This window comes from Rhea americana, unplaced genomic scaffold, assembly GCF_003343005.1.
Source record: "Rhea americana isolate MKP2758 unplaced genomic scaffold, rheAme1 scaffold_34, whole genome shotgun sequence".
Classification (NCBI taxonomy): Eukaryota; Metazoa; Chordata; class Aves; order Rheiformes; family Rheidae; genus Rhea; species Rhea americana.
In genome coordinates this window covers 6577317-6597641 of record NW_028186468.1, presented here as the reverse complement: position 1 = coordinate 6597641, position 20325 = coordinate 6577317, and the positions used below count along the sequence as shown (strand labels likewise).

General features: G+C 36.6%; 1 protein-coding gene across 1 annotated transcript in view; it reads left to right on the top strand.

Annotated features, from left to right (window-relative positions):
• The window catches only part of GALNTL6 (polypeptide N-acetylgalactosaminyltransferase like 6), a 313568-nt gene that overhangs the window by 19606 nt on the left and 273637 nt on the right, over positions 1 to 20325 (top strand). The window contains exon 2 of the mRNA XM_085311322.1: positions 3908 to 4046. Within this exon, the coding sequence (XP_085167448.1) occupies positions 3908 to 4046 (139 nt within the window). The remainder of the gene's footprint in view (positions 1 to 3907; positions 4047 to 20325) is intronic.

Here is a 20325-nt window from a genome sequence, read left to right as displayed (position 1 = left end):
CATTTTCACAGTTCTCTATTCCTCTTTCATTTTATTTTTCCCAAATTCTGTATCAGCGATGTTCAGGTAATTCACTCTTTGGGTAATACATTCTGTTCTGTTTCTTTTCCTAGAGAATATCCTTTAGGCAGATGGAATACTCACTCTTTAACTTCTATAGGGACAAATCTGTTATTCCCAGCTTCTGAACAGAATTGAACCCCTCTGAGGCTATAGGAAGACCTTTGAATATTCCAGCTCCAAACCAGTGTGTACTGAAGGCAATTTCCTCTAATGATCTAAGAGTGTAAGTCAGTAATAGGAGAAAAAACTTAATGTGCTCATGATGATTTCTAAAGGTGAGGAGACTCAAACATGGTGATTTTCTGTAAAAACAACCCTTTGGGCCTACAGATTCTCAAAGTTGTACTTCACTATTTTAATAATCAGTTTCTAAGCTCTCTTTCTCTCTCTCTAGGACAGCTCATAAACAATTGCCTGTTTTTACCTGAGTTCTTTTAGAGAAATCACCCAGCTCCTTTCCATCTGGATGTGATAGGTGAGAACCTCATCCCTAGCAAATCAGGAGCAGCTGCAGGGTGAGAGAGGAAGCTAGCAAGCTGGGAGAAAGAACCCAGTGGATTCTTAAAGCCCACAAGTCTATATTATTGTGTGTATTTTATTATCCTGTCAGGAGATGCGCTTCACGACTTCTAGTGCACCTCATGAATCAAGTTACTGTATATGTGCAAAAGCAATTCATATATGGCAGTTTGTCAAACAGTTCTGGACCATGATATGATGAAGTTCTGTCTGTTCCTGAGTTGCTCTGTGGAAAGGATAATGATATCCAAATAATTATTTTGGCTTATGTGCAGTAATAGTGCTCCCTACTAATGAGGAAGTGTGGATTCTAACCTGCAAGTGTTTGTGCTAAAGTACTTGTTTTCAGTATTTTTTTAGTAGGGAAGAACATGAAGAAACTGATGTACTGTGAAAAATATCCATCTGAATAGAATAATAGAGTCCTTCAGTGAAAACAACAAGGAAAACTTTGCTGAAACAGAGTGAAATGCAGGAATATACAGAGAATTATATTATAAAAAGCATGTATGAGCAATAGCCTGACTTACCACACAGGGCATGGAATTTTCGTTTTACTTGTAACTACCTGGATAAATCTTTTTATAAGCAAATTAAAATGGTTAATTTTGGTCTACCTGCATAGACTGTGTGCTGAAACAGAGGGGCTGAAATTTCTATAGTGTTTTTTGGGTTGAGTTTATTAGCTTATAGTTACTGTGTCACAAAACAGATATGATATAAATGTACTTTTGTATTTTAAGTAGTACTGTGAATCATCAGCTGCTCTTTTATTATTATTTTGGTTCCTATCCATATTTAGTATGAAATTCATAAGGATTCATATGGAATCAGAGTCTCATCTTTCATATTATGTTAGCTGTAGAATCTGGTAAATGCACTTCAGGCATGTTTTAAAATTAAAATGCCAAGATACTTGTTAGTAATGAAATAGCAGAAATAAATAATACTTCATAATACAGACTAAATTTTTTCTTGTGTGAGTAGTGTTAAATATTTTCATTAAGACAAAGTTATATGTACAAAATTTAAATTTGGAGTTAAATAAATGTTCTATCTGAAATAAACTTCTAAAGAAAGCTGAGTGACTACAGCATCTTCAGTTGCATATTCTACATTTTTAATATATTAATGTGTGCAATGTGACCTACTTAGAGCATTAACAGAGGCATGTGGGTTTTTGCGAGTACTACTGGGTTGTTTCTCCTTCTTCACTATTTTAATAATCAGTTTCTAAGCTCTCTTTCTCTAGGACAGCTCATACACAATTGGCTGGTTTTACCTGAGTTCTTTTAGAGAAATCAGCCAGTTCCTTTCCAGCTGGATGTGATAGGTGAGGACCTCATCCCTAGCAAATCAGGGTGGTTCTTCCTTCTTCCATCTTTCAGCTGCTTTGGACGAGCTGGGGGTCAGGTGGCTGTTTATTAGATCTAGTCGTCTTTCTCTAAAGAGCTTAGGTAAAAGGAGGCATTTTCTTTTGACTAGTCCTGGAAGGAGATGAACAGAATTTAAAAGCTGATCATTTAGATGTAGAGGAAGGTGTAACCTCTGAAGAACCTGAGTAGGCATACAGGGCTTAGTAACTCTCAGAAGTTCATCTTCTGCAAGAATGAGGAGGAGAAAAATAATTGAGAAGCGGAGATTTTTATGTTTTGACTTTCTTTGGAGTGTTGTTGTTCTGTGCTCCCTGACAAGAAGAGGTAGAGGTACAGTAGCCAGAGGTAGGTATTAAGCAAGTGTCGTGGAGGAGTCACTCCTCTGCAACAGCAAATGAAGTAACTGATGATAAGTAGCTCAGGAATGAAAAACTGGAATGAAAATACTGTGCTTTTCCAGGGAACAAAACAGATGATTTCTTTGGGGAACCTGCGTGACTGGTTGCTGAAACCAAATCAGCAGTCAGAAGTGCCAGTGCATCTGGCTAGGCCCCTGCAGTGTGAGGGTATTTAATGAGCCCAGAGCAAAACATTTGGTTTCATCATGATTTGTTCTGGAAAGCTGTACACCCTAAGCTTCACTGCTAAAGCTGCTTTTTGAAATGGTGAATGTTGGAGAGCACTCTGCCTGCTAAAACACAGAGTAACTGAGTAATCAGGTTGTGTGTATGTTTATCAGGTATTGCTGTGACTAATTCTTTATTTCATGGTTTTGCTACTAAAGCTTGATTCTAATGCAAAAGGTCTTACTTAGCTTAATTTACAGTTTGAAATTCTAATGTATGACAAGGCTTTGAGTTGAATGTGTGAGGGTTTTTTTTGTTGTTTTGGGTTTGTTCTTTTTAGCATCTGCTTCATGTTTTTGTATTGGAAGTAGTAGGAATATTACTTTACTGATGAAATACTTCACTGTAAACCTCTTAAGCAGGTAAAACGCAAAAAGCAAACAGTGCTTCTGTTCTCCCCTTCTATGCTTAATTGTAATTTATTTAAAGCAATATGACAATATAGTAGCGTTGTACTGTGCATATAAAAAAGTACTAGTAATTAATGGCTGAACTCTTATCCTGAAACTGGAGATTGAGATGTGTGCTTTAAGTACTAGGCTCAAACCTAGTATTCCTTGAAATTGTGTTTGAAGAGTTATTAAAGAGAAGTTTAATGTTGTTTTTCTCCCTCTACTTAAGAGTTCAACAATGTAACCTCAGTCTTGTTAGTAAATCTAGCTCTTTCATGTCAAAGCTCTATTTTCTTGTAGAATTGTGGGTATAGAATTGAAAATTCCATAAAACTAATAGAGGAATTCATATATCGACAGATCTTTGAGGCTTTTGAAATAAAAATGTGCCTTTTTCTTTTTAATCTTTCTATTATTTAAATGTGTCCTCTTATTTCTGAAAGAAGTAAATGAAAAGAAAAAAAAAGGTTAGCAGCACAACTGTTAAAAAAGGAGTTTGTAATAAAGAGTCTGAAATTGATCAAAAGCTGTTTCCCATTATCCGCAGGAGATAATTTTACCTACTTGCCAAGTCTTACCGGAAATATGACCGAAGAAAATAACTTTTTTTGTTTGTTCCCAAAGCAGAGATGGTACTAAGTTCTGTTCTGACTTTTGTCTGGGATAAGGAGTCTACAATACACTCTGTGCCGCTTCTGTACTCTGGAGAAAGAGTGAACCCTCCAAAGACTTTCAAGGGGAACTCTATGTCCCTTTTCTTGATGTTTTTTCAGCTCCTTTTCTAAAGTCTCTGATAGTGTCTCCTAAGAAGATCGGAACAGATCTTATTCTTTCTGTTAGACATTTGTGGCTAAAGACAATGCAAGAAACTTCCATGTTGTCTGCTCCGTGCTATCAATTTGAGGCAAATAATTGTTTTGTTTCACTGTAGGGAAAGGTGAACATGGAAAGCCGTACCCGCTTACAGAGGAAGACCATGATGATTCTGCTTACAGGGAAAATGGTTTCAACATATTTGTTAGCAACAATATAGCACTGGAGCGATCTCTGCCAGACATCCGACATCCTAAGTAGGTAAACTGTCTCATGGACTGTCTCACTGCAAGTTATTATCTTTGTGTGTCTCTAAATAACTTGTTTTCCTCATCCAACAAGAAGTGACCGTGTTGTTAAATGAGAAGTAAGTTTGTCACCATTGTTAGATCATTTGCCTTGTCTTTTAAACTGGATGCTGATCTTTATTAATAATATGTTAAGACTGTAAAAGGCCTTTTCAATTACAAAAGGATTTTCGTTACATTTCTGGGTGGAGGTTTTGGTTGGGCATGGGTAAATAACATACCGTGTAGTTTTCTTCAGACTCATTTGTTAATAGCGGCAAGCCTTTATGCTAAGAGGCAGAGTCACAAGTTACATAATGCCATTGGCTAAACTTTTGGACCAGTATCTCTGAAATGTTTCTTCTGATTTTGTTACAGTAAAAGTAAAGCTAATCTAATAGCTGATAACTAATGGTGGTTTAGCATTTATATAAAACAAAATGAAGAGTTGTGAGATGCATGTACCAAATAGAAATTAAAAAGAAGTGAATACTCTTTTGCTAGAAAGTATTGTTCCTTAACAGTAGTAGTATTGTAAAGGAGACAGGGCAAATAAATGTTATCTCAGAAAATAACCCCTGGGATAAGTATGGTTAATGCCATTCTTAAGTCTAACTTCCTTTGATATTGTGTAGTTTTTTGGCTCAATTATACAAAGAGTAAATCTTTCTATCTGAAACAAGAAAGGGCATGTACACCTTCCAGCGTACAAGGTTGTTATTCATCTTCTGAGCTCTAAAGAGAGGGATGATTCTATTTCTCTTCCCATGTGATGTCTTTCCTTCTTTTAATTGAGTGTTATAGACCCCACTTTTTCATTATACTGTGTATTGAGAACACCTGCTGAAGATGTGGTGAGGAGTCAGTGACTGGCAGAGTATGTGGTAGCAGGCCCAGCGGGTGAAGCACACTGACTAAATTCTTATCAGGGCCAGGCATGCATATTCTGTTTTGTCAGCAACATCTAGCTGCTTCCTGGACAGAAGCTGCTCCAGGTTAGCACAGCTGAGATAAGGGACCCTTAAATCTGCTAGAACTATTTCCTTAGGAACAATGAGTAGAGTCCTAGCTGGGCATCTGACTTGTGCCTCCAGGCAGCCTCCCCACATGGTTCCTGGGGCTCCCCATGCAGTCTGTAGTGTAAGTCCTTTGTTAAACCTACGCTGTTTAACACCTTATGAACCTTGAGCGTCTCTTTGCTGTTATCTTGACCTTCTCTTGCCTGCCTTGTAGTCACCATACTGTATTTGCGGTAAAATGCAAACCTTACAGTCTCTGTTTAACATTCTGCTAAGTCTGTTTATTTGCATGAGATCACTGGTAGGCTTCATGCTAGGAAGACTTTTATTTATGTTTACTTCCTCACTTTCTTTGCTGTGTTCATGGGGGAATGTCTAAAGGGAAAAGGGAATTCACTTCAGGATGGTGACAAAACTAATCACCTCCACAACTAGCTTTGAACTTTCCTTGGAACACAGTTTCCTTTATTATATGCTGCTTCAGTTTAAGAAATCTACTCATTCCTTACCTATATAATGTTGTCACATTAATTAACCATTTGTTTGAAAATCTTCAGAGAACTGAACAGAACTTGAGAGCTTGATAGAAGCTCAAGAGAGCTTGATGGCATGGTGGGGAGGAGAAATAGCAAGGAAACTAAGCCTTTTTGTTCTGTTGTCTTATGAGGCTCATGAAATGATAGCCCTTTCAAGGAATGGAAGGTTAGCATAATCAGGTTTTAAAAAATAACCCACAGAGGGGGAATTAACCCAAAAATCATTTTAAAAAATTGTTATTTTGTTGGAGATTTTGCTCTAAATACCATATTGCATTTTTTTGAGAAAACAGTTTATGTATTTAATATATTTATTTGCAAATCTTAGTGCACATTCTGTTTTGTATAGGATTAATTCAAAAGAATTATATCTTTTTTTCACCAAAACTGTCCCCTAAACTGTATCTTTTTAGTTTGCCTTCTGATTGGCCAAGTTTTTCCTAGATTGCCTGAAACTATTTATAGTAATTTACACTAGCCATGAGTGCTTCCAAGAAGTTTGAGTTCGAACATATGTTAACATAACATGTTATTTAACATAACGTAAGTTATGTTAAATTATATTGTTTGCATAATAAATATGCTTATCAAGCATTCTTCTCTAATGGCAAAAGGGCTGCAAACAATCGCTAAATACTATAGGAAGCTGACATGTCTATCGTCCCTTGTGTTTTTGCTAGTACGTCTTCTGGCAATTTGTGTTTCGCTCACGACTGTCTGCAGTTTTTGTGATGTTTCCCTGCATGTCCCCAGAAGCAAGACGTTGTCTGAAGTGATACATGGGGAACAAGTCAGTGCTCTTGCTCCGCTACCCACCTTTAGTGACTTTCGCTTAAGCTCTTGTTTGGAAAACTAGAATCCTCGGGCATCTGCATCACACTCACATTCCGATTCAGCTAGATTTCTGCGATGTTCACTGAAGTCTTATATGATTGATGTTTAGCTAAGTCCTGCGTGAATTGACTTATGTCAGGTTCTTTTAGCCTTACCTGCGTTAAGCAAAGTACACGAGTAGTCCATTAGTTAACTGCTCAGATTCTTAACGTAAAGCATGTTTCCCTGTGCTTAATTTGTGTTCTAAGAAATACACTGATTAAAGTGACAAAATTAGGTTTTTATACTTCTAATGGTTATACTTTGAAGCAACTCCATATGTTTGATCTCTTGAACTTCAAGGATGCACAGGGATCTGAAAATACTTTCTGACCTATTACCAGAAACAAGCCTATCTCTCAGTTGTTGTATCTTTAATGTGATTCAGGGCAGTCTCAGAAATTTTAACTTATATTTCATCTTTAGGAATGTATCTTCTCTGTGGCTTTGGACTTCATATTCGCACATGCTTCTCATGCATCATAAGGCTGTTTTCAGAGAAAATGGTTGGAAAATTACTCAACTTCTATGCCAGAAAAAGAGTATCCCCTTTACTAAATAATATAAATAGAGTAATTTTGCATTTTAAAGCTACAGATTATAACTGCCTTTCAGCTTTTGACTGTCATCTTTTGCATGTGCATGGGGATACTGTTGTTATTAACTTTGCTTCTGTTCTTCTGCCTGTGTTTAGTGTGTGCCACTTGAATAGAAGCCTGTATATGCTATGGTGCTGAGGACTAATTTCCTGAAAATGTTGTCTAATATTTGGTTTAAAGAGTCGAATACAGTAGTTTTCTTACCTTTCTTAGAAAAACTTCATAAAACAAATCTTCAAACACAATAAAAATTGGGTGATGAACCCTGTAATTCAAATCAAAAGATACTGAAGCTGAAAGAGGAGCTGTAATATTTCCTACACTTCTCCATCGTTTCTCCAGCAAAAATATTTTATTCCTGGGCCTTGGACCAAAGATTTATAGCACCATCTCTAAGTGACTGGCTTTCTGGGAAGTATGAAAAGACAGCAGATAACTGTGACTTATTCTTTTTTAATCCAAATGAATGTTGTTGTTCTTGGTCTCCTTAGAATTTGGGCTCAGGACTTTTAAAATACGTTGGGGCATGGGGAGGGAGGAGAGGAAAAGTAAGCAAATGCTGTAATGGTTGAATTTTGAGACGCTCGGGTTTCCAGTTTTTTTGGTAATATTCTTGCCCTCTTTAAGTGCGATATATTCAATGCATTTTAGAAAAATGTAATCAGATTAGTAGCAATTTCCTTTTCAAGACTCTAGAATGTTTGTGCTGTAAAAATCCATAGAGGAATGAAGCAATTCATTTCCATTTTAAGGCTGACTTAACAATTTCCCTGTATCTTTAATATGTTTGTGTGGGATCCATCTAATATCTTCCATGTTTTTTCTGTCTTCCACAGCTTCTCTTGATGAAATTTTTTCCATTCCTGTGTGCTCTTTGATGTATTGTTTTTTTTTTTTTTTTTTTTTTTTTTTTTTTTTTTTTTTTTTTTTTTTTTTTTTTTTTTTTTTTTTTTTTTTTTTTTTTTTTTTTTTCCAGTGGAAACTCTCTCCAAGTTACATTAGAAAATTTGCTGTTCTTCCTGCGACTCTCGCCCCCCCCAGCAGCTTTAAGTAGGGAAATCGGTTTTGCTGTGCTGCTTTTGTTTATCTATAGAAGCTGGACATGCAAAAATCAAGTAAATGAAAGCGTATTTTGATATGGGCAAGTTTCAGCCTTTGATTTTGTATAGAAATTCTAATGCAGCAAGCTTATTTAGCAGGTTGTGTAGATTTTCTAACCTGGTTTACACCAGTAGATTAGGGAGATTTTAGACATTTATATAAAAGGAACACTGTTGCAAAGACATCTCTAATAAGAAATATTCCTCTTACCTCAGAATGCCTGGTGAGGTGCAGGAGATAATCAGTGTTTTCATCTTGCTGTAGCACTTAGATCAATAGTTCTAGGGCCATTGTTCAGAGTGTAGGGAAATGGGACAATTTTCTTCATCCAAATGAAAATCTTGAGCAAAAATACAATCTCTGTACCCCATCATTGAGATTTCAGGACTGAATTGGCAAAAGTAAGAGTTTTGGTCACCTAAAGCTGTAAGCAATATTGACTTATGGGTAATATTTAAAGTTGGCAATGGAACTGCTGTCTAAAAATTAAAACTTCTATACCAATGTTAAAAAATACTTCACTCCCCACTAGAATGTGAGTAATTCTTCTTTTTTCCTTTTCTACCCAAGGCTGCTTTCTCTAGTTTGGAGTGCAACTAACCTTCTAGTAGAGCTAGAAGGGTGTTTTTTTTAAAAAAAAACATCTGTTTTTAGTGTATATGGTCTGGTGTCAATGTTTTTCAAGTGTTGGCTGCTGGTCATGCTATTCTTGTATGAAGTGGTGGTATTTCACTGTGATTCCCAGCAGCGTTCCTTTTCAGAAGTCTGAACTATGTTCAGTGTTCATAGCTATTAGGTATTTCACAGGGCTATGAAGAAATCATTTGCATATTCAAAGAAATACAGATGTTTATCTAGAGAATCCAGAGTCTTCTGTGTACTGAATACAAATTATTTTTTTTAAAGGAAATAAAAGCAGGTTTCATTCTACCTATTCTGCATAGTTGAAACTTTCCCTCCTCGTTAGTAGTAGAAGTTAAGAGAATGCCTGAATAGTTCTCTTCCAAAATATTTGACTGTGATACGCCTTGCTGTTGCTTGTATTTTTAATTGGTATCCTAAACAGCTGCTATATTTGCTGTTTCATTGGGGCAAGAAGGTAGGAGGTAGTGTTAAATCTATACTCTTTCACAGCTAACAGTAGGAAATAGCTGCCATTTTAGAAGAACATTTATAGGAAGAAGGCATACTGTTCTGACTTCTACTGATAGACTGTCTTTTCATTATATCAAAAACTGTATCTATTTTAGAATAATGGGAAGGAGGGAGGAAAATCTTTGTGGGACAAACATGTGGTTGGAGAATGGTAACAGAGGAAGAAGGAAAATGTATCTCAGAGAAAAGAGGAGAATGTAAGTAGGAAAACTGGAGCACAAGATGGAGAAGAACAGTAAGGTGTGTATATACGTATACTAGCTATTTTATACTTTCTTCAAAAACTTAAATGACTGATCAGAGTTTAAATAAGCTAGTATGCAATGGCTCTGCCCAAAGTGGTGAAAACACAATAAACTTTTCATGTTTCTTTTGTTCTAAACGTTGCCACTTACAAAGAATATGTGTGAAACTCACCTTTGTATAGATTTGTTTCACTCTTGGAAGCTTTCTACTTTTGCTAGGACATCCTCTGTCAAAAGAAGGCATGGCTTTACTGAAGGGAGAGAGAGACTGCAAACACCGTTCTTTTGCAAGTGTTGCCCCATACGATACTCACTGGCTCTCCATCACAGTCTCCTCCCTTGTAGTTGGAGACATCTAGCTATGGCTGTGCAAGTAGTTGGTGAGCCTAAAGTGAGCATTGCAAGTCCAAGAATTATGACCTTTGACTCTCTAAAACATCAAGCACTTATTTTAGATCTGATAGAGACTCCAGTGCTTTAATCATACGGCAGGACAGGTTGTCCTGTAATGAAATAATGCTAAGTCAGTTACTAGTTTCTGACTCCAATGAGTATACCACGGGGCTCCTTGCAAGTTGTTGGTTGCTTTTGGAACAGTTTCAGAGAAGCTTTTATTCCTTAATTGTGATTTAGTAAATCTATTTTTCTGCAAAGTTTACTAGAGAGTCACATGGGGGAGAGAGAGAGATACTTATACAGTCTGAGATAAATATTATACAATCATACAGTTGTTCCTAATCAGAATTCTCTATGAATTTCCACTTACTGTACTGAAGACACTCTTTGCATAGACTGTGAAAAATGCAGTGCAAGATATGCATGTTGTCCTGTTCAATAATAGTAAAAGTATTAATAAAAATACTTTTGATAAAATATTAATAATAATGGTACTCTTGAAGTAGTTAGTTCTTTGTCTCGATCATCTCTTGAGTTTTAATTAGATGATAGGAGAAATTAAAAGGATGGAAGGTTTCATACTTAGTTCTCATTTACTTTGGCAAGTCTTGATATATCCACACTGTGAATATATGTGCATATATTCAGATTTGTTGTTGAGTAAGAACTTTTCATCTCTCTTTCCCCTAGAGAGCTGGGAAGTGAGATCTATTATTTCTGTGTAACTGTGAATCAATACAATTACAGTATTGGTTTTCAATATTATTTATTCATTATTTTGTCCTTTCTAGGTCAAAGTTTAATCAAAATTGAAAAGTTGATATTAATCAGTAAGAGCCGCTTCAGTAACGCGGCAGTAGAAAGAAACAGGGGCTAAAGAACTGGTCAGATGTTCCCTAGACTTAGAAAATAACTCCTTTCTGTTTTGCTTTTTGTTTTCTAGTCTCCATCAAGAAAGGGTGCTAACCATATATGCGGTTTTCTGTGTAACTGTTTCTCCCAATACTTCCAGTTTTTAATGCGAAATGATCAGATTCACTAACTTCAGGGATCACCTTTCCAGTGTGATTTTGGAAGTTGTGGAGTTGGTAGGAGGGTGAGAAAGGACAGCTCTTCATGAGTTCTGAAACCTGATACTGTGCTTTCTATGACAAATAGGTACTTATCTGAGAGAGAACTGAAGCATGATACTTTATAGGATCTTATATAGAGAACAAGTGCCATCCTGTGTGCATATCGCTTGCGAGAAGGACAAACAGCCTTGCTGAAGTGAATGCTGATGTCTAGTAGATTTGGCAAACAAAAATGAATAATGTGGCTAAAAAGATAGTAAGCTGTAAACAAGAGGCCCCTAATTAAGTGACAGAAATAGGGCAGATTATGCTGTGAGCTCTTGAGTCAAAGTTGGCATTCTTGTGTGTCTTTGGAAGTGTGTTTTCAAGTATTGTGATTCATGAAGTTACAGTTACAAGAGTTTTCTTTTTAGTGGTTAATTTCTAGTTAAACAGAAGGGAGGGAGGATTTTTTCCCCTGTTCAACACTCTGATAGAATACAAAGGAAAAGAATAGTATGCTTTAGGTATTTTTCATAGGTATTTGTTACAGATAAATTAGGCTAATAGCTGGCTGAGTGATTAGTGAATAATCTACTTGAGGAACATGAGCTTTCATTTCTTAACTCCTCTGCCTACCAGTATGTCATGCATTTTCTACAAAGTAATTTGAATGCTCAGTAGCTGATCTTGCTGTCAAATATTTGCTGTTGCTGATTTCTTTAGTTTGATGTGTACCACACATGGTAAGGTCATTTATTGAAGCAGATAGCATCCAATCAGAAGACCATTTTACTAAACCAGGCAAATGTCAATTGCACAGCTTTATCAGCTATTTTTTTTAAAAAAAAACAAAACTAACAACACCCCCCCCATCACTTTGAAAATGGTCACCAGCAGCACTACATAGATATTTATTTTCACTGTTTATTTAATTTTAAACTATTATTATGTGTTTCACTAGAACTATTGCATAAGTTTAATCTTAGAAATAAAAAAAACTTATTTTTGTAAAACATGCAGTAATAAATGTTATGATATAATGTTGCTTTAATGATCTAATGACTAGAAATCATCTCTGCAGTGTTGAAGTTTGTCACATATCAAAGGATTTCCTCCTTGTTTAAAGAGAAGGCACTCCTTAACTTTTCTGCCCTACATGAGGTTGCACTTTAAAGAGCATTTGTGTGTGATTCTGAAAAAAATAAGTTTAATTATAGCACTTGTGTCAGTGACTTCAGTAACTAGGTAGTAAGGCCAGGCTGTTAGCTGGCTTCTGTGCTCCAGCCTCAGAATTATCCTTTTGCAATTTCTTGCCTTCCAGATGAGAAGCTGCTTTGTTTTCCATTCTCTCTTTGCCTAATGATGGAAAGCTCCCTGAAAAGCTCTGAATGTTAGCTCAGAGGCATCCAAGTAGTCTCTACCCTTGTCAGAAGACAGTTAACTCAGGTAACATCTATTTGTTCAGAGGGCACATGCCACTGATAACCAAGAGATACTAAAGACGTACTCTGTGTTGGCTTACGTGGCACGGTTATAAACTAGCTGATTTAACCTATTTTTAACCGACTTGCTCCTCTGCATAATCTGACTTATCTCACAAACAGCAAAGCCAGCTAGTCCATTTCCAGTACTTCAGAGAAGTCTTGGTTCAGGTTTCTCTACAGAGAGCTGCATTGCTTCATACCCATTTTTACTGGTATTACCTTAATTTCATCTGCATGCAGACCAGGTGGTTAAACTTGAATTGTCCTTTTAGTGAAGTAGTGAGAAAGCTGGAGGTAATTACTCTGACTGCTCCTCAAAGAGTTTTATGCAGTTACTGAATAACGTAGTGAAGGTGGAGTGTCATGCATTCCAACATATAGGCAATGTCCCCATTTCCAAGCCTCACCAGATTGTTCTCTGAAATTGCTTCAGGGCATCTCATTCAAAGTGTAGCTCCACAACAACAGAATCGGGAATATTCTGTACTCAAAAGAAAACTTGTTGCCTTCTGTCTCTGTCGTGCTTGCTGTCAGTTCTTTCTCTGCAAGGTCTGTATTAATAGTAACAGATAACATGGCATAATTTCTAGGGGCTTTTTTTTCCTCATTTTGTGTCCACAACAGCTAAAATATGGCTGAAAATTGATTTCCTCTTTTGGTGAAGAAACAGACTGCAGTGTTCTAATAGGCCAGTGAGAGAGTCCATGCCTATTGTTACTATGAAGGTTTTGGTTTTGTTTATTGAAAAAAATTTAGTAGAACGAATAAGACTATACAACTAGACAAAAATAGATTTTTCAGCTTTTAATGCTGTATGTATTACCTAGATTAATTGCAATAATGCCTCCCACACTGCTGGAAAAATAACAAGCTGCAATAAATGTAACTGAAATCTAAATGTAACAAGGAAAGGAATATTTAGGTGTATTTATCCTTCAGACAATTCTGTGCATGCGGGGCTGGCCGAGCAATTAGCATCTGACAATAGTTAAAGCCAGAATTTTTAACTCTCAAATACAATATTGCAATCAGAAAGCACTGATGTGACTTTGCTAAGATAGATGTGAAATATGGAACATCCTGGGGATCTGTACCCTTGCACTTCATAGGTGAACATGATGATGTTGCATGCTGTTAATGTGATGCAACTAAAAGATAATTTAATAACTTTATGAAAAGCATTGCTATTTTTAATACCTACTCTTCCTTTCCAAGCATTTTTTTTCATACTATAGTATTAGGACAATCAGATGTGTGAATTTGCATGAAACTATGCACTCCTAAGCATTTGAAATTTCAGGACTAATGGTAATGATACATAGAGAATGCCAGCAGTATGCTTTTACTGGTAACAGAAATAGCTTTTATGTGTCATGGACTAAGGACTGCAAGTATACAGAAAAGCTAGAATGGAAACACAATATTTTCTATTTTGCCTGGTTAGATTATGAATAACCTTATCAAGCACTAATTTTATAAAGGCTGCGCTGGCCACAGTGGACATGAGAATGTACTGGTAACTCTGGCAGCTGTTCCAAAGGGTCTGACTGCAACACTTAAGCACCTTCTGCTCTTCTGGCTATGTTTTGGTGTTATCCTTTTAGAACATAAAAAAACGTGCTATTGGGTCTGACCATTCACCCTGGCAGATGCTGGGAGAGATGTGTGAGCCTAGCAGTTTGTCCAGTTTGTTCTCTTTGTGCTCTTTCAGCATCCACAGTAATTGGATTTTGGGTGATACATCCCTGCCTATATCCATTAGTGTCCGCATACAGACCTCTTGTGCATGTTCTTGTTTAATTTCTTACTGAAACTCTCCACCGTCTGTCCTTGCAGCCTGTTGCGTACAAAGATAACTGCCTGCTAGGTAACAACAGAATTTTTTAAAATGCCCCATAGTTCTTATATTGATGGGCTTGGTAAACAACAGCTTTTCATTCAGGCTTCTTTGTAAACTTCAGTCATATTTCTCAGGGCAGAAAAAGCTTCCAAATACCCAGAATATGTAACGTCAGTGTGGCAATTGCAAAAGCTACTACTTAACAGTAGTGGACCACAGATACTGCAGAGAAAAGGCATTTGATTCAAACATTCAAAATCAGGGGGAGCAAGAACAAGGGCTGTCAGGTTGTGGTTGTTTTCCAAGAGTGCTTTTAATGTTGTGAGTCCAAAGAAGCTTTATATATGAATCTAACTCATAAATGGAGCAATAATGTCAGAAGGAGGGAGGGAGGAGGAGGAGTGGGTGTTCAAAAGTACAGCTACGTAAAGGACAACATACATAAATGGTGGAATTTCATCTTCCTGAACTTTGGAATTTCGTCTTCCTGAACTTTGGGCATTTAGGCTCACCAGCTAATTGATTTAAGCTTTCATTCTGGTGGAATAGAAGATGGAAAAGAAGCATTTCTAGGGAATGATGCGTATCATTCAAAGGTGGATGCTTGAAATATATCAGGCAAATTGTCCTTAGAAGTGGGTCCATCTCTTTTAATAATTGATCTAAACTCTCCTTTCAGTTGCTTCATGAGGTGAGTACTGTCAAAGAATGATTTTAATCTGCAAATTTGATTCCAGGAAGTTTGTCCCAGCCAGAAATCTTGCCAGCAACATTGTCCTCGTTAGAGCAAACTCAAATAAAACTAGCAGGGAGTGGTGAGCATATGTTGGTGTACAGTAGGATGACTCATAGGCTTGCCAGTAGCAAAGCTGGCATGCTCTTCCCCTGTGATGTGTGCCAGGAATCAATAATGATAGGTATTCATGTTAATAAAGCTTGCAAGGGCCAACTGCAAAAGCCTGAGCTTGAATTATAATTGGCTGAATGTTCAGCGTAACCATATCAAAATATCTAGTACATTGAATGTTATGTAAACTTGTGGTGTATATGTACTTTTAACACTCGACTGTGAATTTTCTAAAGGTTTGTTCATCCAGGAAGAAGAAATGGGAGCTTTGAATGTTAAGTAAACAACAAAATTGCTAATAAAAATGAACGATATTTTCACCAGGTGTCTGGGAAATTTCCTGTTTTGATATTTCGTGGGACGAGGAAGAAATGAGAAAAGCTTTAGACAAAAAGGCTTACATCATGTTTCAGTTGAAGTAGTTGAAGATTTGCTCTTAGAGTTGTTTAATGAATTCTCAGGAATAAAGAAATACAATAATTAAAATATGTTAAATTTCCTGCCCTTTGGAAAGGGAGTGGTAAGTAAAAGAAAGGATCAAGGGCAATGTATTTACAGAGACAGTGCTGAAAAGGACCGGAAAGAACTTGAAATAAAGTAAATCTGAAGGCTGTTCTTGTGCCCTGGCTATCTTACATTGTTGAAGCAGTCCCAAGTTAGGATGGTTTGTATTATCAGTTGATTAAAATACAGATAGTGGAGTGAGCACTATATTCTTTCTGTAGTTAGAGACAAAACCCAAAACTTAGCAATGATTTGTTTCAGCATAAATGTCACGTCAGACTTGTAAGTTGACTGGAACGATATTCTCGTCCTCACAACTTCATCACTTTTACCAGACTGCTGGATTTCCAAAGAGGGAGTTCTATTGATCAGGTTTGCCAGTAAGAATAACTAGTTATTCATTTAGAGGTCTCGTTGTCCTTTGCTTAGAAAATCTGGAGTCTGAAAGCTGTCCAGTTGCATGTAAAAAATATATGTATACAGCAATAACTCCAAGAACTTTTTCTGTTTATGCTTCAATTTCTTCCTCATGAGATTAACAAAGGATAAATTTATGGGCCCAGCACTGATGGGACTTTAGCCCTACTCTTACTGCTTGTATGCCTCAGGACTTTTTTTTTTCACTTGAAGAGGTAGCAGTGCAATAGGAGCAGACCTGTTGAGTAAGACAATTGATGCTGAGAACTCTGTCCTTCCTTGCTGGGCACGCTTCAGAGGTTTAATTGCAGATGCTTTCTAGCCCGTTACTGTGGAATGAATGTCTGTTAGCTTTGTATGAATACATATGGTTTAGTTTCATTCAGAAGAAATCCAGTTCTTTTGCTCTGAAACTGTGCAGTGAATAGGAACCACTGGGAAACTTGCCTCAAAAGTGAGCTCTTGATCACACTTAAAATGCAAAGGCGTATGTGCTCCTCAGTGAAAAGCAACAGGCTCTGAATTGTTGAGAGGAATTGATGTTAATTGTCTTCCAACCAAGCGTAGTCCCCAAACGTGTGAGCACTTTCCTGTTGTCTTCAGATACTACGTCAGAGTAGCTTAATCCACTGATGTAGGGAAAGCTTGTATTTCTTGCAACAACAGAGCCGTGAGATTTTTTTTACTCTCTGGAAGCATTTCCCTTATTATTCTATGATTTCTTGTTCAAACCAGTGCTCCCTGAATTCCCCCCTGTAGCACTGTATGTAGTTCTGTGCTTCCTGCCTAATCAGATGTTTTGCAGGTGAGGAGGAAAATACTGGATAAAATGTGTCTCACAATTTATTTAGTATATATAGAATTCAAGGTACAAAATAAATCCTGTTCTATCATCTGTCATCTTTAATTGGTTTAGCAGAATTTTTAGATGATTGTCAGTATACTATTCTGTTCCCGCTTAAGTTGAACTTGGATGTAATCTTCTGTTTAGCAGCAGTCTGCTTAGCACAGAGAGGAGATGTTGCTGCAAGGTGAGGCTGACTTTGATGTTGAAGATATGTATAAGTAATGGATAGCTTTGGAGTGTAATGGGCAAGTGGTAAAGAAAAGATTAGGATTTCTGAAATAGAAATTCAACTTCAGTTGCACATCAGGCTATATTTGCATTCTAAAGTAATGCATTTAGAAGGTACTTTAAAACAGCAACAGAAAAGGTTCATCCTGCAGTCAGTCTAGACTCAAAACACAGACTTTGTCAGTTACAGTAAGGTCTGAATTTTAAGAGAGAATCAGGTAAGTTTGGTTAATGTATTAATTTTGAGTACCTTTTATTTTTCTGTAATCCTCTCTCAAAAAAAGTTTGTGTTTAAAAATATGTATATGTAGGCTCAGATTGCTTGTTAGAATTTGGTAATTCGTAGGTAATAAAGTGCAAGGTTTAAGCTGAAATACAGTTCTAGTAATAGATGCCTGCTGATGCAGACTTGCTGGGACTGAGGGATTTGAGATGGTATAAAGTTACCGTATACATTAATTTTTGAAAGCCTATATGTAATATATAAGGATAAATTGATAACTTTCATAAAATGTGCTAAATGGTCTTATTTATTTATTTTGTAAGAGCTCTTCATGATCAATAGTGGTTTTATACCTTGCTATCATCTTAAAGAAAGCTTTGCAAACATACTTAATCATGCTTTGTGTGGTAAAGCGTATCTGCCTCTTGATCTTCTTCCCTTCATTAGATAAACCATTTTGATTTAAATCACTGTTTTTGACTTCTCTGAAGACATGCAGTACTTTTGGAGTGACCATCCACCACCAGCCAAAGTGACACATCAGGCATAAAGTAACCTGTTAAAGTAATATAAAGTGCCTAATTCATCTCTATCAGATCTACTGCAGTCAGTACCGGGGAAAACCTAGATAAAGAGCATAGGATGTTCCGTATTTGCTTTCCAAAGCACATTGTTGATCTTTATTACTTTAATAGCAATAATGCAAGCTATTTCTGTTGTGCAAATTTATCTTTTTTTGAAAAATGGTAATAAAGCTTTGGAGTAGCTTTAAATGTTCTAATACTGACAGTGTCCTGACACTTATTAGGGTCAGCATCCAGCAGGGCATGCTTGCTTCCCAGCTGTGGGCCACTGTGAAAATAAAGATTATTTTCCTCTCCATCAGCTCACATCCAAGCTAATTTTACAAAGACTTGTCAAACGGCAATAAAAATTACTAGTTATCACTGCTTTATCAGCCTCAAATGACAAGGCTAGATTAGAATAGAAACTCTGCGGCTGAAGCTTGTTGCTGTAAATTGAGTACTTTGACATGCTAAGACAATTACCATGTAAATCTTCCCTAGAAAATATTTTGTATTGATAGCTTTGTAGCAGGTTTGTCAGTAGCTAGGTGCCAGAAGTTACTATATTCCTCATGATAAGGGGAAACAAAAGGTCATATCTGAAAAGTAGCTCAAATAAGAAAGAATGTCCTGACAAAACCAGTGCAGAAAAGGTGGAAAAAAAAGTTGAGAATCTGTTTCTATTTTACACTAGCTTTCTTTGGCACTTTCTATGCGAAGAGAAAATTGGAGGAGGTCTACTTTTACGATGTAGTAACTGCTGTAGTAGGCTGCTATCTTGCTTTCTAAATGCAGCAAAGGGATGTCTGCAAGACATTTAACTTCTCCTGTGCTATTAAGTATCAGAAAGGGCAGTTTACAAGGTTGCTGATGTGTCTAGAAGGCACAGAACCTGGTAGGTGGCCAAGACATTGCCACTGGTATCCCTTAATGTGCATAAAATATTGTTGTTGTTATAACCGCAGGGTCAAACAAATTGCGGCTTTTATGAATTGGCTTTTGCTGCAAAGTGGCTGAAATGGTGCCAGCACTGCTCTCCTTTCCCAGCCTTTTAGAAGCTCATTTTCTTTCAGTTCTCTGGAGCTTGTAGATTCCTTTTGCTGGATGTTTCTGTTTACAGATAAACTGTAAAGGTCAGAGTTTTGCCGGGCTTTTTTCGGGGGGTAGGGGGGAGAGATGGGAAGGGGGATTATTTGTTTTCTTCTCTCACCTTACTGAGATGTTTCAGGAATTATTTTTCTAATTATAATCCACATCAGGGAACATAAACAGCACTCTACCTTGAAGTAAAAAGACACTATTTGTTTATGGAACAAATGGAACCCCCGGTGGAAATAGGGCGTGAAAGGGCTCCCCTTTTTGAGGCAAAATTAAATCATAATAGTCCTAGAGTTCTAAGTACTGAATAGCAATTAGAATTTTTAGTTCTTTTAAGTATCGCTCTTCATACAGAGTGATCCTCATTTAAGCTGTATTATATTGGTGTCTGCTGCAAATAGATTACAGATTTTTTTTTTTTTTTTTTTTTTTTTTTTTTTTTTTTTTTTTTTTTTTTTTTTTTTTTTTTACAGATATACATTTTTTTTCCTCTTCCTCTGGCAGGTTATTATTTCAGGAATAGTGCAATCTCATGCTATTCTTTTAACTTTATAAAAGTCTCCCTGAAATGTCAAAATTGACTCCGAAAAGTCGAATTAATTTTTTCTTATTATTAGTGAGGAATGGCTTTGTGACTGGTATTGATATTTTCTTATTTTTTTTTTCCTAGTTAGAACTTTAATACTGAAAGTCTAGAAAATGTTTCAGAAACACTAATTGGTAACAACTTTGTGCCACTTTTAATGACATTCCTAAAACTTATGGACACTATCTTATTGTTAGAAAAGTCAGGCTTCCTTCCTCTCCCCCCTAACCTGCCCAACTTAGTATAATTTGAATATTGTGGTCCTATCATGATATATAGCATTTACTTTTAATGGCTGGAAATTTTTAACTTCAAATCTATTGATCATATTAATCTAAACTTAAAAAAAATGTCAATAAGTGTTGCAAAAAGAATTAAAGGTGTCACACTGCCTTGATTCCACTCACATTTCTCAGAATCTTATTTCTATGTAGAGTTTCAACAAAAGCCAAAATATCACCTGGCTCCCATGTGGTAATGTTTCACATACCTTGTGTTCGTACATATGCATTCAGTTTATAACACAATTCCAGCTTCTATTCCGTAGCCTGTGTTTGTAAATCAAGGCTTCTGTAAGATACAACAGACTGTCTTGCACAACTAGGATGCCAGATTTTATTCTTCAGTAGG